The sequence below is a fragment of the Salarias fasciatus genome, chromosome 4, assembly GCF_902148845.1.
Source record: "Salarias fasciatus chromosome 4, fSalaFa1.1, whole genome shotgun sequence".
Taxonomy (NCBI): Eukaryota; Metazoa; Chordata; class Actinopteri; order Blenniiformes; family Blenniidae; genus Salarias; species Salarias fasciatus.
In genome coordinates, this window is record NC_043748.1 from 5,899,721 (window position 1) to 5,916,894 (window position 17,174).

The following is a 17,174-nucleotide window of genomic DNA, read 5'->3' on the forward strand; positions in this document are numbered from 1 at the left end:
CACTCCCCTGAATACAATCGCAAGGAAAATTCCCCACACTGCATGTTGGAGATCATAACTGCACAGCAGATAAAGTCATTCATTCTCACATTCTGCTTGCAAATTCTCATTTCCTGAATCTGCAGAGAAACAAAGTAAGAATCAGCATTAATGACTGGGTCCAGGAGATAGGGGTGATGGTGAACACAGCTCTGACTGACTGGTACAATGTCAAAGCTTCGTTCTGCATCAGTGACCAAGCCAAACGCAAGAGATGGGGGTGACTCACGATGGGGGAGGGGCCTCCTCCTGAATGGTCAGGGGACACTGATGAAGTGAAGTAGATGCAGCACCAAAAGGAGAGTAGATGTGACCGAGGATGAGCATATAAAACGCACTGTGCGTAACGTGGAAACTGAGGGCAAAATTCAAGACCCAAGCTGTAATGAAACTCATACAAAGTGAATTCCAATGGGAACATTTCAAAGGTCTACCAAGTGATTTGATTTTTATATATATATAAAAAAAACCTGCATGATCTACTGTTTTGAGTTTACCCTGTTGGGAAAGTGTATTACAGGTTAACCTTTTACTAGAGTAAAAACGACTCCTGATCTCTATAACAGAACAGTTTATACATTTATTCTTCAAAAGGATGAATTTATGCTTGTTTTGCATGCTAGATTTTTTTCTAAAAGCACCCGAGTTTCCCCAAAGACCAGTACTAACAGTTTGTTGTTGCACAGGTGAGAATACGCCACTGAACTACATTCAACAAAGGCTGTCCCCATTATGTACAGCCAGCCACTGCCACCTGCTGGCCAAACTCATACATTACCTAGATTCCACCTTTCTGCAGATTCTGTACAACCAAACAGGAAACACGAAACGGACAACGAAGTTTATTTGCGAGTAAAAAAAAATTATCTTTCAAAAAGAGAATAAAAGGAAGGACCTTTTAAAATAATCAGTTATAAGACAAGGTCATGTTCACTTTAGGCGGGACTGCCTATGCTTTGCTCCCATCAGGACTGTATGTGGTAGGTAATGGTGCTCCCATAAGATTCCTGATATCACAAGAAAGATCCTGGAATCCTGCCTGTGCCGCTGTTAAAAAAAAAGTAACCACATTAAAAGTTAATTAGCTTCATTACAAATCATTATCAAAAACATTCACTTGAGAACTTTACAAAGGAAGGGAATCATTACCCAACTGGCTGCTGGTCTTTTTCACCAACAACTGCGAGTGGTCCTTTATGGACAGAAGCTTTCGAACCATCTTACACTGAGTGTCCATCTACAGAAAAAGAAAATCATATCTCATTAGAATAAAACGAGATGCACTCACATTTCTATGAGCACTAAAATGAACCTGTGCAGCTATTTATGCCACGGCCGTTTGTCTGGTGGATCAGAACATATAGGCCAGACTATGCTCCTCCAGTGAGCCTTGAATGCTGATGAACCTCATAAGCTTACTTTTCTATTCTGACCATTGCCAACAATTAATATAACATAGGAACTGCAGTTTAGAAAAAAGCTCTAACCCAGTTGTAATCACTTTGGTACTTGTCAAGCAAGCACATGTTACCACCTGTTCACAAGTGCCATGATAAAAGAAAATTAATGTTATTAAATTCAAGTCATTTTTTTGTGTTATTTTTTTATGTTAATATTAATAGGATTACTGAAATCAATGTGTTTTTTATACCAATTAAATGTTATTCACTTAGCTGTTGGAACAAAATTTAAACTTCAAACGTACAATCGTCTCGATGGTGTGAAGCATGGGTTGTTGTCGATGAAGGAGAAGTTGGTAGTCAGGTTTACTCTGGATAAAATGATAAACTGAAGACTGGGCCAAAGACTTGGTGTTGAGGGTAATGCCGCTCTCTTGGCCCTGCTGTACCATCCTGCACAGATAGTGAACACTGTTAAAAATACTGCCACATCAATATGCAGAAATATTTTACTCAGTGACAGCACACCTTTCCAGTTCTTCGGCTTTACTCCGGTGTTTGTTCAACAGGGTTTCCCATGACTCACTTTCATTCTGGAGCCTAAAAAAACAAATAAGAGAGAGAATTTAGAGAGTTGACTTCATGTACTAGGTCAAACCATCTTTGTACAATGGAACATTTATCATTACATCCTCCAGGCTTGATAAGAAACATTTCAAAATCAAAATTAGGATGCAGAAACTACACCTGTTGATGGCAATTTGGACTTTGTCCATGGCTTTTCGTATTGCGGGATCACTGGAACTATAAGTAAATAGAGTACACCCTATCAGTTTGTGGGAACAAACAATTGAACAGTCAAATTAAATATGAGTGTAGAATGCAGGGATGACATTTCTACATTACCTGACTGCCTTTGAAGGGAGCTGACAGGCATCACTGTAAAGGCTTTTAGCAAGACAACCCCACTCTTTCTGTATTGTCTCAACTACACAAACAAAAACAGGGAGTGCAAATAAATCAGTTCAACTGCATATTCCTGTTACATTTAGGTAAACAAATGTGCCAAATAAATGTACAAATAGAGCTCAAACCTTGTTTTTTAAAAGACTCCAATGAGATGTTTGCCACTGATGGAAGAGAACTTTGGGTTCTTTCTAATGCCAGCTACAAACAAAGCAGATGTGATCAGACAGAGTTAAATAAACAAGGCTTCAGTTGACTATGATATTTGCAATTATTTCATCTGTTTCAAGTACAGTAAGTAGAAAACGCATACAAAAAATCAGAAGTTAAAGTTCATTAATTCCAGACTTCTAACAAATTTTCCAGCAATTAAATATTTAGTAATTTTTTAGGATTTTTGGATATTCTGGGGAATCCCATACCAAGTGAAGAGAAACACTTCAGACAGAACTTACCTTCATTGAAGCTTCCATCAACTTCTCAAGTCTTTCTTCCAGTGGTAAGGATGTTGATATGCTCTTTGACAAAGCTGAGATAGATAATTTTAGTTACAATACAAATAAAATTACTGCTGATTTGGACAGGCTTAATAAATCCACCCTCTGACCTTGGTATGGGTTGGGAAGAGCAGGGAGACAGCGCCGGGCTAAGGAGGATCTCCTCCATGTTCTCCTCCGTGCAGCAGTGGGACTGACAGCTGTGTTTTCTGCCCGAATGGCCTGTTGGTTTGTCTCCGCCTGCTCTCCGGCCTCAGGTGTGTGTGTTGCTGTGGGTGACAGGGCCGTGTCGTGCCGGGGGGACTTGGAGGAGGGGGCTGAAGTGGGGCTTGTGGAGGGGCTTCTTTTCAATGACTTTTTCACAGGGTTATCCTTGGTGTACAGAATTAAATGGCATTAAAGCAACAAGGAGACGTCCAGCACAACCTCATTTGTCGTTAGTTTACGAAATTAAACAGATAAACAAACAAAAAAGACTCACCTCAACTGGGATAGCAGTAATGTCAAAACCTGCACAACTGCAAAAAAGTTTTGCAAATATACAAACGTCACTTCAAAAAGGTGTGGTAACAAGCACAACAGAGCAATGTACGCGCTTTCAGCAAAACCCTCACAGTCGCTTCAGTTCAGAAAATACTTCACCGCGTTTCCCTAACGTGTTTTGACAATTTTTAATCTCGAGTGATGTTTAGAAGAAACATACATACCCATCTTGTCTTTCTTTCGCTTGCTTTTCCGCCATTTTTGTTTCAAATGTTTCTTCACGGCGCGCGCCCAACAGTCCAAATCCCACCCGGAACTGAGCATCATGGGAAATGTAGTACCCGGAAGCACTATGGCAACACTCGGGCAGAGATTTGAGAAATTTTCGTAAAATTCTTTACTGCGGCTAATAAAAGCGCCGTTTCCCTCGGAGCTTGGGACGCTGCTTTCATTATTTAGGTTGTGTATTGCCAACAGACCTTATTTTTTTATTGGTTTTGATTGGCTTAACATGATACAGTTTAATTTTACAGTAGTTCTTGGAGGGGGCAACTGGGGCAAACCCCAAAGTAACCCTAGTTGCTGCCCATGCGTGGTTTACAGATACACAGTCGGACCAGTTATTTGTTTGGAACATCGGAAATAATATCACTCCAATATTAGCTTCTCCTCATTGGCTTCCTGTTAATGGCCCAAAGCATCTGAGAGAGATATCCAAAGAGTTACAGTTGTAATGCTGGATGCTATTACTTTGACCTACTTTCTGTCCTTTTTCAAATCCTAATCAGAAAAACAGAAGCTCTCTATCTCTGAGTCTGGATCTGTAGGTTTTGTATTATTAAAAGGTAGTTGTCGTTTATGCATTGTCGTTTATGCTTGCTCATCCAGACTTGTTGGGTGTTTTCCGCAAAAGTGTCTTGAAATGACTGTCGTGCATTTGGTGCTATAAACATATTGAACATGTTATTTTACTTACTGGGCTAGGTGTACCCTGTCAACACTTCACCTTGGGTATGATAGTATAGTATAAGTCTAGATTGGACATTGTGGAAATAGAAGAACTGATAAAAGAACAAAAATGTAATCAGTTGGGATAAAGGTGCACAGAGGTGGCTTTGGCGATGTTTGAATCCTCTCCTTCAGGTCTAATATAATAATACTGCTGGATCGAATCAAAAAAAAGTCATAAGCCATTCGTTCAAGAGGTCAGCCTCCAACTCTGATCATCTTTGTACACACACGCTGAATTAGTGATAGCTGAAGATTTTCTGATACTTTCAATTTCAGGACTTTTTAATCACAGCAGCATTCATTATGCCTTTTCGCAGGTACAGGTCACTTTCTTCCTAGTCGTTGTGGGCATATCTAAAAGAACTCTTCATTAGTTCAGAATTATTGAGATTCCAAGTTAAAGAATAAAACATCCTTAGTGTATCCTTATTCAGTCATCTTTTGATGGTAAAGCTATAAAGGACTCACCCAAGTTCTTGTGATCAACCTCTGCATGCATCATTAATGTTGTTCGAACATTACACACATATTCCTTTTTTGCATTGTGATGCCAGCAGCACACTTAAATGAAGTTCTTCAAAAATGTAACATCTAATTAATTTCTGTAATGTAATTACATGATAGTTGCAATGGAGTGCTTGAAAATATTTGAATTTCATATGAAAAACTTGAAAACTTTTTAAGAATATCAAATGTGTTTTTGTTAAATATCACCCTTTCAGCGAGTTTGACCATAAGTAAAAAGATAACAAGGTAAAATATATTCCATATCAACCGTCCCCATGTTTTTACTATTAAATGGGCATTGGGAAATGTCAGGTTTATATACGTATATCTGTTAAACCTTGACAGTGGAGAAACTTATAAATCAGCTATTTTCAAATTCAACAAGTCGGTAACAGAAATAAATCCTGCAGTAGACAAGCAGGCCATCAATGGTGTTCCGTGCCTGTTGCATGATGCCAGCTAAGATCAGCGCCATGTGACCCTAACTAAGATAAAGATGGTATTAGAGATTATCGAATAGTTGAATGGATTGCATGGTTTAAACAATTCTCTTGTTATAGCACTCTAATTACAATGCAGTACAGGTTCTGCCTCAACAGACCAATAGATAGGTGGCTATGGCTCAGTTGGCAGGGTGGGTTGTCTCTCAGTCGGAAGGTTGCAGGTTTGATTCTTCATATGTCGACGTGTCATTAAGCAGGAGAGTAAACACCAAAGTGCTCCCAATGGATAAGCTCCCCCCCCAAATAGCTGACAGTCATCTGTGGGAAATTAGTAGTTGGTAACAGTTGACAAACAAATATAATCGTCACAGACCTTTAGTAGTTTTTGATCAACTTAGGGACAACTGCCAAACTTCATGCCTCATATGAGATAAACACTGTTGTACAATTACATTTGACGGTCTGAGACTCATTAATTTCGATTTGTGGAAACAGTGATTCATGATTAGTTGTATGTGCTCAGCGTTTCCGTCTGAACTTGACAAAACACTTGACAGACTTCGTTTGTACATTTTAGTCTTTATACGTCTGTTAAAGATGTTTTTCACTTTTTACAAAATCAAGAAAGGGAATAAAAAAATCCAAAACACTTTCGCAATTCTCTTGGAGAATGCCCAATAATTGTGCCTGTATGTTTCACTCGGGCAGGCACAGTCTCACAGTCCACTCAATACTGCTGTCTTCATGGCCTTTTTCTCTCAGTGGGGAGGAACAGAAAGAGGGAAGACAAAGAAAAGTAGAAAACAATGCAGAGTTATGAAAAAAATAGAAACAGTTGATGAAAATATAGAAACCGGAGTAGTTTGGGAAGGGCAGAGCTGGGCAAAGGAAGGGAAATAGAGTACAGTACTCCACGCCATGACTCTCTCAGCTGTCTTGTGTAAGTCACACCAGCTTGAATTCTCGTCCTCCTCCAAAAGCCTTCTCTTCCTTTTCAGTTTGGTTGGTAAGGGCAGCGGTAGCTGTTGGCACTGAGTTCAAGAAGGCAGCCTGAGAGTTCCTTTGCCCAACAGGAACTGCAGGACACGATCCACCAGCAGAGCGGCGACAAAGTCCACCACAAGAACCTGGGCAATAATTAATTTGAACTGGAAGAAAAACAATGGAAAACAGATTAGCTTTTGATGGTTATTAAGTGTAACAAGGGTATCAGATGGGAGATAATGCCAGCCTACCTCAGTTGGAATATCTACAAGAGCAAATTGCTCATTGAATTCTGGAGAGGAGCCAGTAAGAAGTCCCACAATTGCGAGACCTGACAAGGCGATACTCCACAATAGTGGTCGATTTTCGCTAAGAGACTCCATAAAAGGGTGACCCTGTTCAGCACAAAAAAAAAAAAAAGTTGCTTCCAGTTTACGAAATACACAAAAAGAGCAAAAGCATAAGAGAAAATAATACTGTTGGAAAGAATTACCTTGTAATTAATGGCAAAGGTGGCCATCTGCATGGCCATTGACATTATGTACACGGTGCTGTTGATGAGACTGGGTTCAAACTCTTTATACAGGTCTACAAACTGCTCCGCCCTGCAATAAAGAAAAGACATGTAGCATTTCAGGATGTATTCATTTAGTTCCATGAATAACAGCATAGTTGTGAAAGCATAAATGCTTGAAGTTGTACATCAAATGCCTTAAAAGTAATGAATTAAATTTTACAACTTGATGAAGCAGTGTGCATTACCCATAAGAAACACCACCAATACTGTCAACAACTGATTTACCTGGGTGGACTTCTGCTCTGTGCTTCTTTGTAAAGATACACAAGGCTGCAAAAGTGGACAGCAAACTGCAGCAACACAGTCAACACTGTATAAAGGTTGAAAATGTTTGGTAACGGCCGTTCTCGAGACAGTGTTTTCAGTGGCTGTGGAGATAGGAGGAAAAAAAAAGCTGTTATTGGCAACATGTTACATGACAAAAAAACATCCATTTAGTAACAGTTTCATTCTGTGGATGACAAACATGTGAATTTCTGTTTGCAATCTAAATTCTAACCTTTGATCGGGAGATGAAGAGAAAGCATCCGGCTAAGAGCAGACCCTGCAAGGTTGCTTGGAAGTCACTGAACTTGACTCCCTCGAGGTAGAGTACAGACTGACTGTAGGCCAGCACAAGGGCGTTGAGAGCCAGGATCTTGAACATCTGGAGTGTTGTAACCAGAGTGCAACGGCCTTGCTTTATCACATGGCAGACTGAAAATAAACATATTGCAAATTAGGGAAGCAGCTAAAAAAAAAAAAGGAGACTGTTATGAAACTCTGCATTCAGTAGAAATTGCCTGTGACTCACTGCATTGTATGGATGATAGTTTTGAGGTGAAGGGGGCGGCAATGGAGGCATCGCCCAGTTTAACGACTTGGACTTGATCCTCTTCAAGTTCCCGTAAGACTTGATTGATCCTCTCCTGTTACAAAAAAAACAAACAAACATTAATTTACCTGAGCACAAAACTTGCATTTTAATAAGGAACTAACTTTTTTTTGTTTAGCTTTCATAAGTGAAGTCAGAATCATACAATGGGATGGCAGGCTGGCACGATACATCCAGACGATGAGAGACTATAAATTAGCTTTTAAACTCAGGCACTGTTACTTGCAGCAAACCACAGACAGACACCTTTTGTGCAGCGAGCTGCTCTTCTCTCTGAGCCATCATCCGCTGTCGAGCTGCCCTGGAGCTGAGCTTGGCTCCTGAACTGACGGGGGGTAAAGGTCTCGATTCTGAAGTGGATGCCTCTTTTTCTCTGCCCCGTTTCTTTTTTTCAGGCATGCGCTCCGGAGCGTTGGCTAGCAGAGCAACACCTGGGAAAATAAAAAAACAAAATTCTAATGCTTTAATACTGTTGAAGTTAGGAGTGAGGATTTGGGTTTTTAGATGTATTGGTGATGAATTTTACCTATGTGTGCATGTTTGAGAGCTCCCACGTCATTAGTGCCATCGCCGCACATCAGCGTCACATACCCCATCCCCTTTAGACTGGTGATGACAAACTCCTTAAATAAAGGAAGTTAATAAAGAAAAAGTTACATAAAATGCAACCACTATCACACAACATTGCACAGATTGATTATATTTTTCAAAGTGTACAAAGCAGTTGTTTGAGGATTTACCTTCTGTTTTGGACTGACACGGGCAAACACTTGTATATGAGGCAACAGGGTGTGAAGTAGGCGAGGGTCGCAGCTTAGCCTTGCCAGTCCTTCTCCTGTTACACACAAGTCAAACTGCCGCACGAATGAAGAAACGGAAGGTGGGGGCAGCGGTATGCACACACTGCCATCGATAGATTCCCACTGCCATTGACCTGTAAAAACAAAAACATATCATTCTGCACCAGATGCAACCTTTGAGTGAATTGATTTTGAAAAAACTAAACTCTCAATCTTACCTTGTTCAGCACACGGCTGTAACACAAGTGTGTGTTCTTTCTTGATGAAATGGAGCTCCCTGGCTACATGGCACGCCGTCAAGGGGTTATCGCCTGTAATCATCACCACCTAAATGCAGAAAAGAAACTAATGAACAACCTATCCAAAATGTATGCTGCTTCAGTACATGTGCACATCTTTGCATGATTGTATTTTACATGATGAGATGCTTCTTGGATTTCTCGGATAACGGCCTTGCTGTCACTCTTGAGGGGACAGGACACGACCATGAACCCAGCAAAATGCAGGTCACACTCCAGCGCATCCCGACTCATCTCTCGGACCTTTGTGTTGCCCAAAAAGAAAGACAAAGAAACACCCAAAACAGACATTAGCACAATTCCTGTAAGAAAAAAAAAACTTTTTCTGGACAAATTGTATCACAATTTTGAGAAAATTAAAGTCAGAACCTGCTGGTGACTGAGGTGTCCCAACTCCTTGTAGCCCAAGGCCAGAACTCGAGCCCCTTCACGTGACATTTCCTTGTGAACTTTATCATAACTTGCAGGGCATTCTGAAAACTACAATAACAGCCTTATTATAACACTTTTAATCATAAAATAATTACAATTTAATTATAAATCAAGGATAGTTTCATCCCTACGTACCATCCCTCTGAGTGTCTCTGGCGCTCCTTTAACGGTCGAGATGTAGCAGAGCTCAGTGGAACCCATTTTCTCATATGAGGCCAGGACTGACATCCTCTTCAGAGCGCTGGCGAAGTGGAAACGCTGGTGGATCTTTAGCCCCTGGGTTTTAATGCCACGTGCAAACACCTTTTCATCTGCTCAGAAAAAGACAAGAGTGAGTTAAGACACACATTTCCAAGCATCTCTGTTAACAAAAACAAATGACAAATAATACTAACATTAATTATCTGAAAACTAACTCTACAAACTACATTTTCATACACACACCAATATATCACACGGAGGCCATTCTGCCCATACCTTTAGTGAGTGTCCAGTCAGCAGCAGTCAGCATTGCTTTTTCCAGTGGATCTCCAACTAGCTGTCCATCATCCAGAGTGACCAGAGAGTGACAGGTGGCCACCACTCGATGCGTCTGCACTGGTATTTCAGATACAGGCATCACCTCCTTCCCCTCCCTGCCATAAACAAAATCAGTTAATGCAATAAAAAGAAGCTACATGAAGAGCTGTTGTATATAGAATTAGGACAAGTGATGTAATATTTATAGCAAAGCGCTCTTTTTTTGGGTAGTTGATATCTGTAAGTATATGAGTGGAGCAAATTGAATTACGAGCTGTCAGTGGTTACCTGAGTCCTGCTACTCCTCGTACCACCAGACTGTCACTGGTCAATGTTCCCGTTTTGTCAAAGCAGCAAACCTCCACTTTCCCCGCAAACGGTATCCTGAAGGGCTCCGTGCAGAATACGTCTGAGCAGAGGCATGAAAACACAGTCAGATGAAATGCAGCAGCTGCAGGCTGTATCATAAAAGACTTTGAAAAAAGACGAGACAAATTCACATCCACAGACTTACATAGTTTAGCCAGTGCGATAAGAGATGTGTTCACCGCTAGAGACAGCTCTATGGGGAGTTCAGGTGGAACCACGGAGGTGAGAATAAGTGTGCACTCCAGAAACAGCTTGTAGCGGTTCCTGCTGATGTCCTTGGTCCCTGAAGCGGTGGCACAAAACCAGAAAACACTAAGTAGACATAAAGGACTCCATTTTTCCCCTCAGTTACAGAAATGCATAAAAAGAATTAATATTGTCATGAATTTTTCCTTACCTTCTACCCACACATACAAAGCTGCAGCGATGGCAAACACAAGGAGGAAGAGGATGAAGATGAAAGTCTCCAGGTTGTTTGCCGTCACTCTCTTCACACCAAAAAGAATGGTCCTCAACAGTTTACCCTAGAAAGCAAGTTTGACAACAGGATTTATTACGGTTCCAGACATGAACATGACTTTCGAGACACTGTCAATACTGGAGTCAAAATGAAAGCCGAATAACGATGGAAGAAGCAGAGTCCTCACCTGAGAGGTGTAGAATCCTGTTCTCAGTACATAAGCCACACAGCCATTGTCTACAGCTGCACAAAAAAATAAATAAAACAAAGGATTTAAGAACATGCACCTCACTTTGAAAATATGGCCAACAGACACACCGTCAGAAGTACTGAGCATTTGCATGACAAGGGGCTATTACTTACGCTTGAGCCCAGTGGTGGCCTTTAAAGGCGGGCTATGCTGAACCACTTTTGTTCCGCCTGAGATGACGTGGAGACGGGAATCTGCCTGAAGGTCCAGGATTCGCTCTGGGTCCAGGTCCTCCACTGGCTCCTGCACAGCCCATATTGTCAGCACTTAGCTTTAGCTCATTATCTGATAAGAGAACTACTTGTACTCTAATGGGTGGTCAATTAGGATTACAGTTACATGGAAAGATGGTCACGTGCTGGCATTTGGATCAATACAACAAAACTATGGAACACTAAACCGTTTGCTAATGTTCATGTCTGAACCAGTGTAAGAAATACAAACAGGCTGCTTCATTAGGTACATCTGCAAAATCTAAAGTGATTCAGCACAACAGATTGGTCAGGAAAAGGAAATAATTTCAATATCTTTTACAGGTGAACTAGCAGAATGTACAGTCAATATATGCAACCCACTCAGTAGGCAATTTTGTCACAGTTAGTAACCTTCATTTGGGGAACAGACTCTCCAGTCAACATGGCCTCATCCACAATGCACCGTCCCCTCAGCAGCAGCACATCACATGGTACCAAGTTGTCCTGGGGTGAACGTCCTGGAGAGTAAACAGTACCCGACTTAAATACACCCAGATAAAGGTTTGTGATGAAGACTGTTTAAAACAGTGAGTGTATACTGACCTATTGAGACAATATCTCCAGGGACAAGCTCATCGCTCGAAATAGGTCTCCACTTTCTGTTGCGATACACCTGTGGCAGAATGAACACGACTGAATTTAAATAACGCCAATAACTAAAATCACGACAAGCATGCGATCCCATGAGGTGAGACTCTACAAGCTGCAGCATGTTGTTTATACTGCACACATTAACACACACTGTAATCACTCTATAACATCTCTAAATCCAGTTACAGGTTCATGGTTCTGGAAAAGTGAGGGTATTCCTAAACCGCTGTTCATTGGTAGATTTAAATAATTCATCTTCACAGTATTATAATATTGAGACTTGGCACAGATTGATCAGTCAACATTCATTTGTATTCTGAATTGTTTGACAATCAGCATTGTGAAAAAAATGAAAACAAAAACAGGTTGCTCAAGGCCTACCTGAATCATGTACGGCTTGTTCCCCATGCGACGGATCTCAGACATATTCCTCATTTGCTGCTGAACCAAAGAGGCTTCAAAAGCCACCAGCATGAAGAGCGTGAAAACACTGTAGTACCAGTACTCATCCAGACACCAAAGCCCAACACAGAACACCTGGTGGATAGTACAAAGAAAATGATTTGAAACATGTAATATTTCACAGTATTTTTAGTGAAAGCCATAAAAAAATAAAAAATATATACACAAATGCATACCTGGAAAACAAAAAAAGGAGCTGTAGCCCTCTCTTTGAAGAGCTCCAGGAAATCTGGCACCACCATCTCGGCACGATTGGTGCCGTAGCGTTTTTCTGCAGCTCGGAGCTCAGTCTCCTCCTGATAGCCACGCCAGGACTGAAAGTAGCCCATTGGATTGTTGATGGGGAACGCGACCGGAAGGAAACATTTCTTCTCTTTGTCATCAAAGATGTAGCGAATCTTTTGAAACTCAAAGGACAATATCTCGCCTCCAGTGTCATCCTGTGGTTTAAAAAAAAAAAAAACACGTACAACAATGTATATAGCTATTCATAGAGCACAACTTATTCTTATGAGGAAAAACCGAAAGTTTCACAAAACTGAGCTACATTAAGCTTTCATACAAAGTGAAAAATACACAAAACAGAAAACCAGTATGGATTTCCAACAACTGAGGAAATGAAACTTTGAGCTTTGGGGACATTTTTTCCAACTGAAACAACTTTTTGAATGCAGACTGTCAATATGTGGACTGACCTGGTCCCTTTGTAGTGCCACAAGCTCAGCAGAGCCGTTGTTGGGGGTAGGTATGACCTTTGCCAGCGTAGCTTTTTTTGGGTCGGGTTCCTGTACAAACAGGTGACAAATTCACACACTTTGTCAGGTCAGGGTTATTTATGGCACAGTTCTGAGCCACTGAAACTTTGTCTCTTTCACACAAAGCATTCCACAACATACACATAGAAATACGAATTTCAAGAGGACTCTGACAAATTGCATCGAGACACGTATCACTTACAGCACTGCACAGATTATTTTCATGGACACTCTCTCAGAAAGAAAACATTCAGAAATGCTAAGCAACATTGCAGTTGTAAGATATTCATCAGTGTAGCATTACTTTTGACTGGGAGTATTTCAAATATAATAATGAACAGGTGACATTTTTCTACATCATCTGTTAAAACTGGTTCAACCAGGGAGCATGATGCCAAACAAGAGATGTACAGATTACAAAGAAATAAAACAGTGCAATTTTTAATACAACTCAGACACCAGCAAAATGAGCAATCACACTGGAATTAGTTTTGCCAAGGTTTTTTCCATTATATGTCTTATTTAATGTTTATTCTGGGGGCTTGTTTGATATTGCCAAACTGTAACTTAAATCAGAGGTATAAAACGAAAATGAAAGTGAGTTCAGCTTCACCTAAAAACCCACCAGCAAGACACTCAGACTTTCGTAGTAATATTGCCAATACTCATGTTTACCTTGGAACAGGTGAGCCAACAGTGCGCGTGCACGGACCAATAGCCAGAAAGTGCTGTGAGGACGTGCGCGATCCCGATAGCGGCTAATGCCAGGAGGCCTGCCTCCGGATACTCAGAGGCGCCGTACACCCCTAACCACACGTACAGCCAGCCCGGGTAGAGAAGCGCCAAGAACGGGAGGACGGTGCCGTGCAGCAGCCGGGGTCGTCGCCTGTACAGCGTGACGGAGTTCACCAGCTCGTCGCCGGTGCCGCTGTCATGCTGGCTGTGGTTCACAGAGGGGGCCATTTGCAGCTCACCCGGTCCCCGGATTCCGTCTGCAGCCATATTCCCATCCTTCTTGGCGTCGTTCATCGTACTCTTCTCACCCCTCGGGCCCCCTCGATCATCCACCACCACCACCCCGTCGTGCTGTAGCCGGTTTATAAACAATTCAACACACGGAGCGGCGCGCGTTCCTGCCTTCAATCGCTCCTTCTCTTCTCACCATAGCTTCCGCATACGTCAGCACGCAAAGACACGTAATGCTCAATCTGGCACAACGTGATTGAACGGAATATAATCAGAGCGGAATCACATTTTATCACCCCACACACATGGGAAATTTGTAATTTAAGACAATATAAAACTTACAATTCGAATAAAAAAAAATCTATTTGAAATAGTATGCTCTGTGCAGATCGTTCTCTGCTTAAATTCAAGGTAAATCAATGTAATGCCGAGTTTAGGTGGCTACCCCTTTAATAATTCTTTCGTCATTTCAAGGGCGTGGATAAGTATTGACTGGCATAAACATGCACCAATAAGATAAAGGAACTATTTTACAACGTTTCCTTTAAACCCAATCGGGTAGGAATGGGTGTGTACGCCGTGGAAGCCACCCGGACATGATCCTACATGCATGTTCCAACCATTGCAGCACTGTAACCTTCGTTTGTAACATATAAAGATCGACCAAAGAGCAAAATGTAAGCAGTTTAAATCATTTTTTAAAACTTTGTTATAAATTCGCTTTCAATATGTAGAAATAAAGCCACCTAATTTAGAAGTCCGTTTGCCAGCTCATTTGTACTCCAGTGTTATCAAGTTACAGATGCATTACATGCAAGTTAAAGGTTGAAAGGTTGAAGCTGGATGCATCAAACCTAAACTGTCCCTCTGTTATCTTACAGGCAGGCTGCAATGGACATCACGACAAAATACTGTCATAAAGAAATGGAGGCATATGGGTCTTGTGTGGCCTCCCACCCTGGTACATGGCAGCAGCAGTGCCACGAGCTGAAGATGAAGGTTGCACAGTGTACATCATCCCAGTAAGCGGCATGATTTCACAACTTGAACGTTGAATATTTCTCCTGCACAGTTCTGAAGAATCCCTCCGTGTGTTCAGTCCAGTGATCCAGAAGATCAGACAGGACTGCTCTAAGGAGTTTGTAGAGTTCGAAAGCTGCCTGAGACAAAACCAGGACCAACCTACCTCATGCTCTCCACATGTGGCTCGATTTCTGGGCTGTGCTGAAACTGTGGACCTCAGTGGAGTGGGTAAGTATCTTCTGGAAGTGGTCACAAACACCTCAAGGCCACTTGTCAACAGTTGTAAATGATCAGAAATGTAAATAGAAGTCAGGTGTCTCTATGTTATTTGTTGACGACAGAGCACTGTTTCCCAAATCACAATTATTTGTGCATCTCAAGTTATTCAGGAATACACCGAGCATTTTGTCAATGTCAGCAATGAAATATAATCTTTTAAAAACTATGTGTTAAAATGGATGTAATATGGAATCGTCTTTACACAGAATAATAAATGGTGATATAGCGGTTATGTAGGATTTAACCCTTTAAAACACTAATATATGTATAGAATTAATACTTCATCCCAAATGTGTCATTGGATTATATTTCTGTGCTTCAAGACTTATAAAGCTACACCTTTACATATCAGTTATAAAATTAGACATCTTGCAAAGCGGTCACAAGTGTTTCACTATTTTTGGTTAAAAGAGAGAGAAAGACTCTTATCGGGCTTAAGACGAGCACAGATTTCCTGTGTGTTAATGCATGCATCTGTCCTGCCGTGCAACATACATACAATGTGTAAATTACAAAAAAGTATGATTTACTAGACTTATTAGGTGTATGTTTTTGAATAGATTTATCACTTACCTCACTTTTCTGTGTACACTGCTCACATACAAGCACAGTGTTATTTTCCCTTTTTAAACATAAATGGTTCCATGACATAAACTGACAGAAAATATGAAATACTTAGCTAAAGCAAATAAGCGAAATATCCATGCAAATATAATTACTTAAAAAGAATACAGCCAATCAATATTTAGCACAATTGTTTTTTGCTGTCACTCTAGTATTTGTGACATCGGTGTAAAATACAAAAACACAAAGAGATACTGACGTTACCATGTATGGCCACTTGCTTAAGAAAGGGTTCATTATGTTTCTTGAATATCCATGCCACCAATGCTTTTCTTTCTTTTCCAGCAACAAATCCAGTACCTCAGCCATCGTAGTATTTATCTTCCTTCACCGGATTACAACTGTCTTCACATCGGTGCAAGTCAAGCAGATTGTCCCAGAAATGTGACTGTACGCTTTGCGAATTAGGATTATTTTCTGTATGGATTAATGTAGCTAACTTTCAAATATTACATATTTTTAATAGATTTTTCAACAATACAAATTGGAAGACTTGTGTAAGAACATGCATTTATGGGCTCATTTTTCCACTCCCCATGCCATTCTGGTTTGATTTTGAGGATAATCTGTATTCATGTGTGCTTGTTTTCTTAAAAAAAATGAACTATGTAATTAAATCTGACATTTGATTCCCATTGCTCATCCAGTGTGGTCCTACGCTGTTTTTTTTTTGCTTACGTCTATTCCTTTCACCCTTGCCCTCCTCAGCTCTGTGTCAGAGTCAAATATTAAGCTGAAAGGTATCACTCCCCCAGAAACCCAGTCGACTACTAAGTGTCTGGGAAGGTGGGAGTCTGGGAAGAATAGCACAGGGAGGAGGTTGTCTACCTCTAATCAGCAGGTCCACGGAAAGAAACAGGGAGGCTGATGAGTTATGAACCCTGTGACCACCTACCGGAACAGATATTTTCTGGTTCAATTATTAAAGCTTCAAGGGGAGTAATTGTAAAGAAACGGATTCCTTTCTTTTGAATTGCACAGTTGGGTCACACTAGATGAGCAAGTGATGTGTGTTCCGCCGCCATTTATTGTTTTGTGGACAAAAAAAAAAAAGTCGAGTGTACTTCAAAGATGAAACCGCAGATTGTATTGAAGATACGGCAACATTACATTCAAAGCACATCACCTAGCAGTCACTGAACAGAAAGTAAGAGAGGAACTCATCTAATACCACACAAATAAGTTACATTCACAATAAGATCACTGTAAAAACACTGAGTCGGTTATCAGAGTCCAACATAATGTCAAATGAAAGTCACAGGCTGTAGTCAATCACTGGCATCTAAATGAAACAAGTATCACTAATTCTA

General features: G+C 40.8%; 3 protein-coding genes across 3 annotated transcripts; 1 reads left to right on the forward strand and 2 right to left on the reverse strand.

The window, feature by feature from the left end:
* Nucleotides 1-527: 527 nt before the first annotated feature.
* dsn1 (DSN1 component of MIS12 kinetochore complex) lies at nucleotides 528-3,656 on the reverse strand. The gene is made up of 11 exons (XM_030090526.1): nucleotides 3,610-3,656; nucleotides 3,384-3,420; nucleotides 3,013-3,274; nucleotides 2,861-2,934; nucleotides 2,534-2,606; nucleotides 2,346-2,427; nucleotides 2,187-2,243; nucleotides 1,968-2,039; nucleotides 1,745-1,892; nucleotides 1,189-1,276; nucleotides 528-1,086 (listed from the first exon to the last, which is right to left on the reverse strand). The coding sequence occupies exons 1-11, from the start codon at nucleotides 3,642-3,644 to the stop codon at nucleotides 989-991; spliced, it is 1,026 nt and encodes a 341-aa protein (XP_029946386.1). The 5' UTR covers nucleotides 3,645-3,656; the 3' UTR covers nucleotides 528-988.
* Nucleotides 3,657-4,906: 1,250 nt separating this feature from the next.
* On the reverse strand, nucleotides 4,907-14,127 carry atp13a1 (ATPase 13A1). Its single transcript, XM_030090487.1, has 25 exons — nucleotides 13,648-14,127; nucleotides 12,913-13,002; nucleotides 12,394-12,657; nucleotides 12,137-12,292; nucleotides 11,708-11,777; nucleotides 11,516-11,622; nucleotides 11,024-11,153; nucleotides 10,848-10,903; nucleotides 10,598-10,724; nucleotides 10,346-10,483; nucleotides 10,120-10,240; nucleotides 9,790-9,947; nucleotides 9,448-9,623; nucleotides 9,250-9,360; nucleotides 8,998-9,123; nucleotides 8,800-8,908; nucleotides 8,522-8,715; nucleotides 8,308-8,404; nucleotides 8,028-8,212; nucleotides 7,701-7,815; nucleotides 7,407-7,603; nucleotides 7,133-7,275; nucleotides 6,824-6,935; nucleotides 6,582-6,725; nucleotides 4,907-6,494 (listed from the first exon to the last, which is right to left on the reverse strand). Exons 1-25 carry the CDS (start codon nucleotides 13,999-14,001, stop codon nucleotides 6,384-6,386), a joined length of 3,591 nt encoding a protein of 1,196 aa, XP_029946347.1. The 5' UTR covers nucleotides 14,002-14,127; the 3' UTR covers nucleotides 4,907-6,383.
* A 390-nt stretch (nucleotides 14,128-14,517) lies between these two features.
* Nucleotides 14,518-16,499, forward strand: chchd5 (coiled-coil-helix-coiled-coil-helix domain containing 5). The gene is made up of 4 exons (XM_030090543.1): nucleotides 14,518-14,615; nucleotides 14,820-14,960; nucleotides 15,038-15,189; nucleotides 16,150-16,499. Coding segments are annotated over exons 1-4 (324 nt in total). The 5' UTR covers nucleotides 14,518-14,613; the 3' UTR covers nucleotides 16,179-16,499.
* Nucleotides 16,500-17,174: the final 675 nt, after the last annotated feature.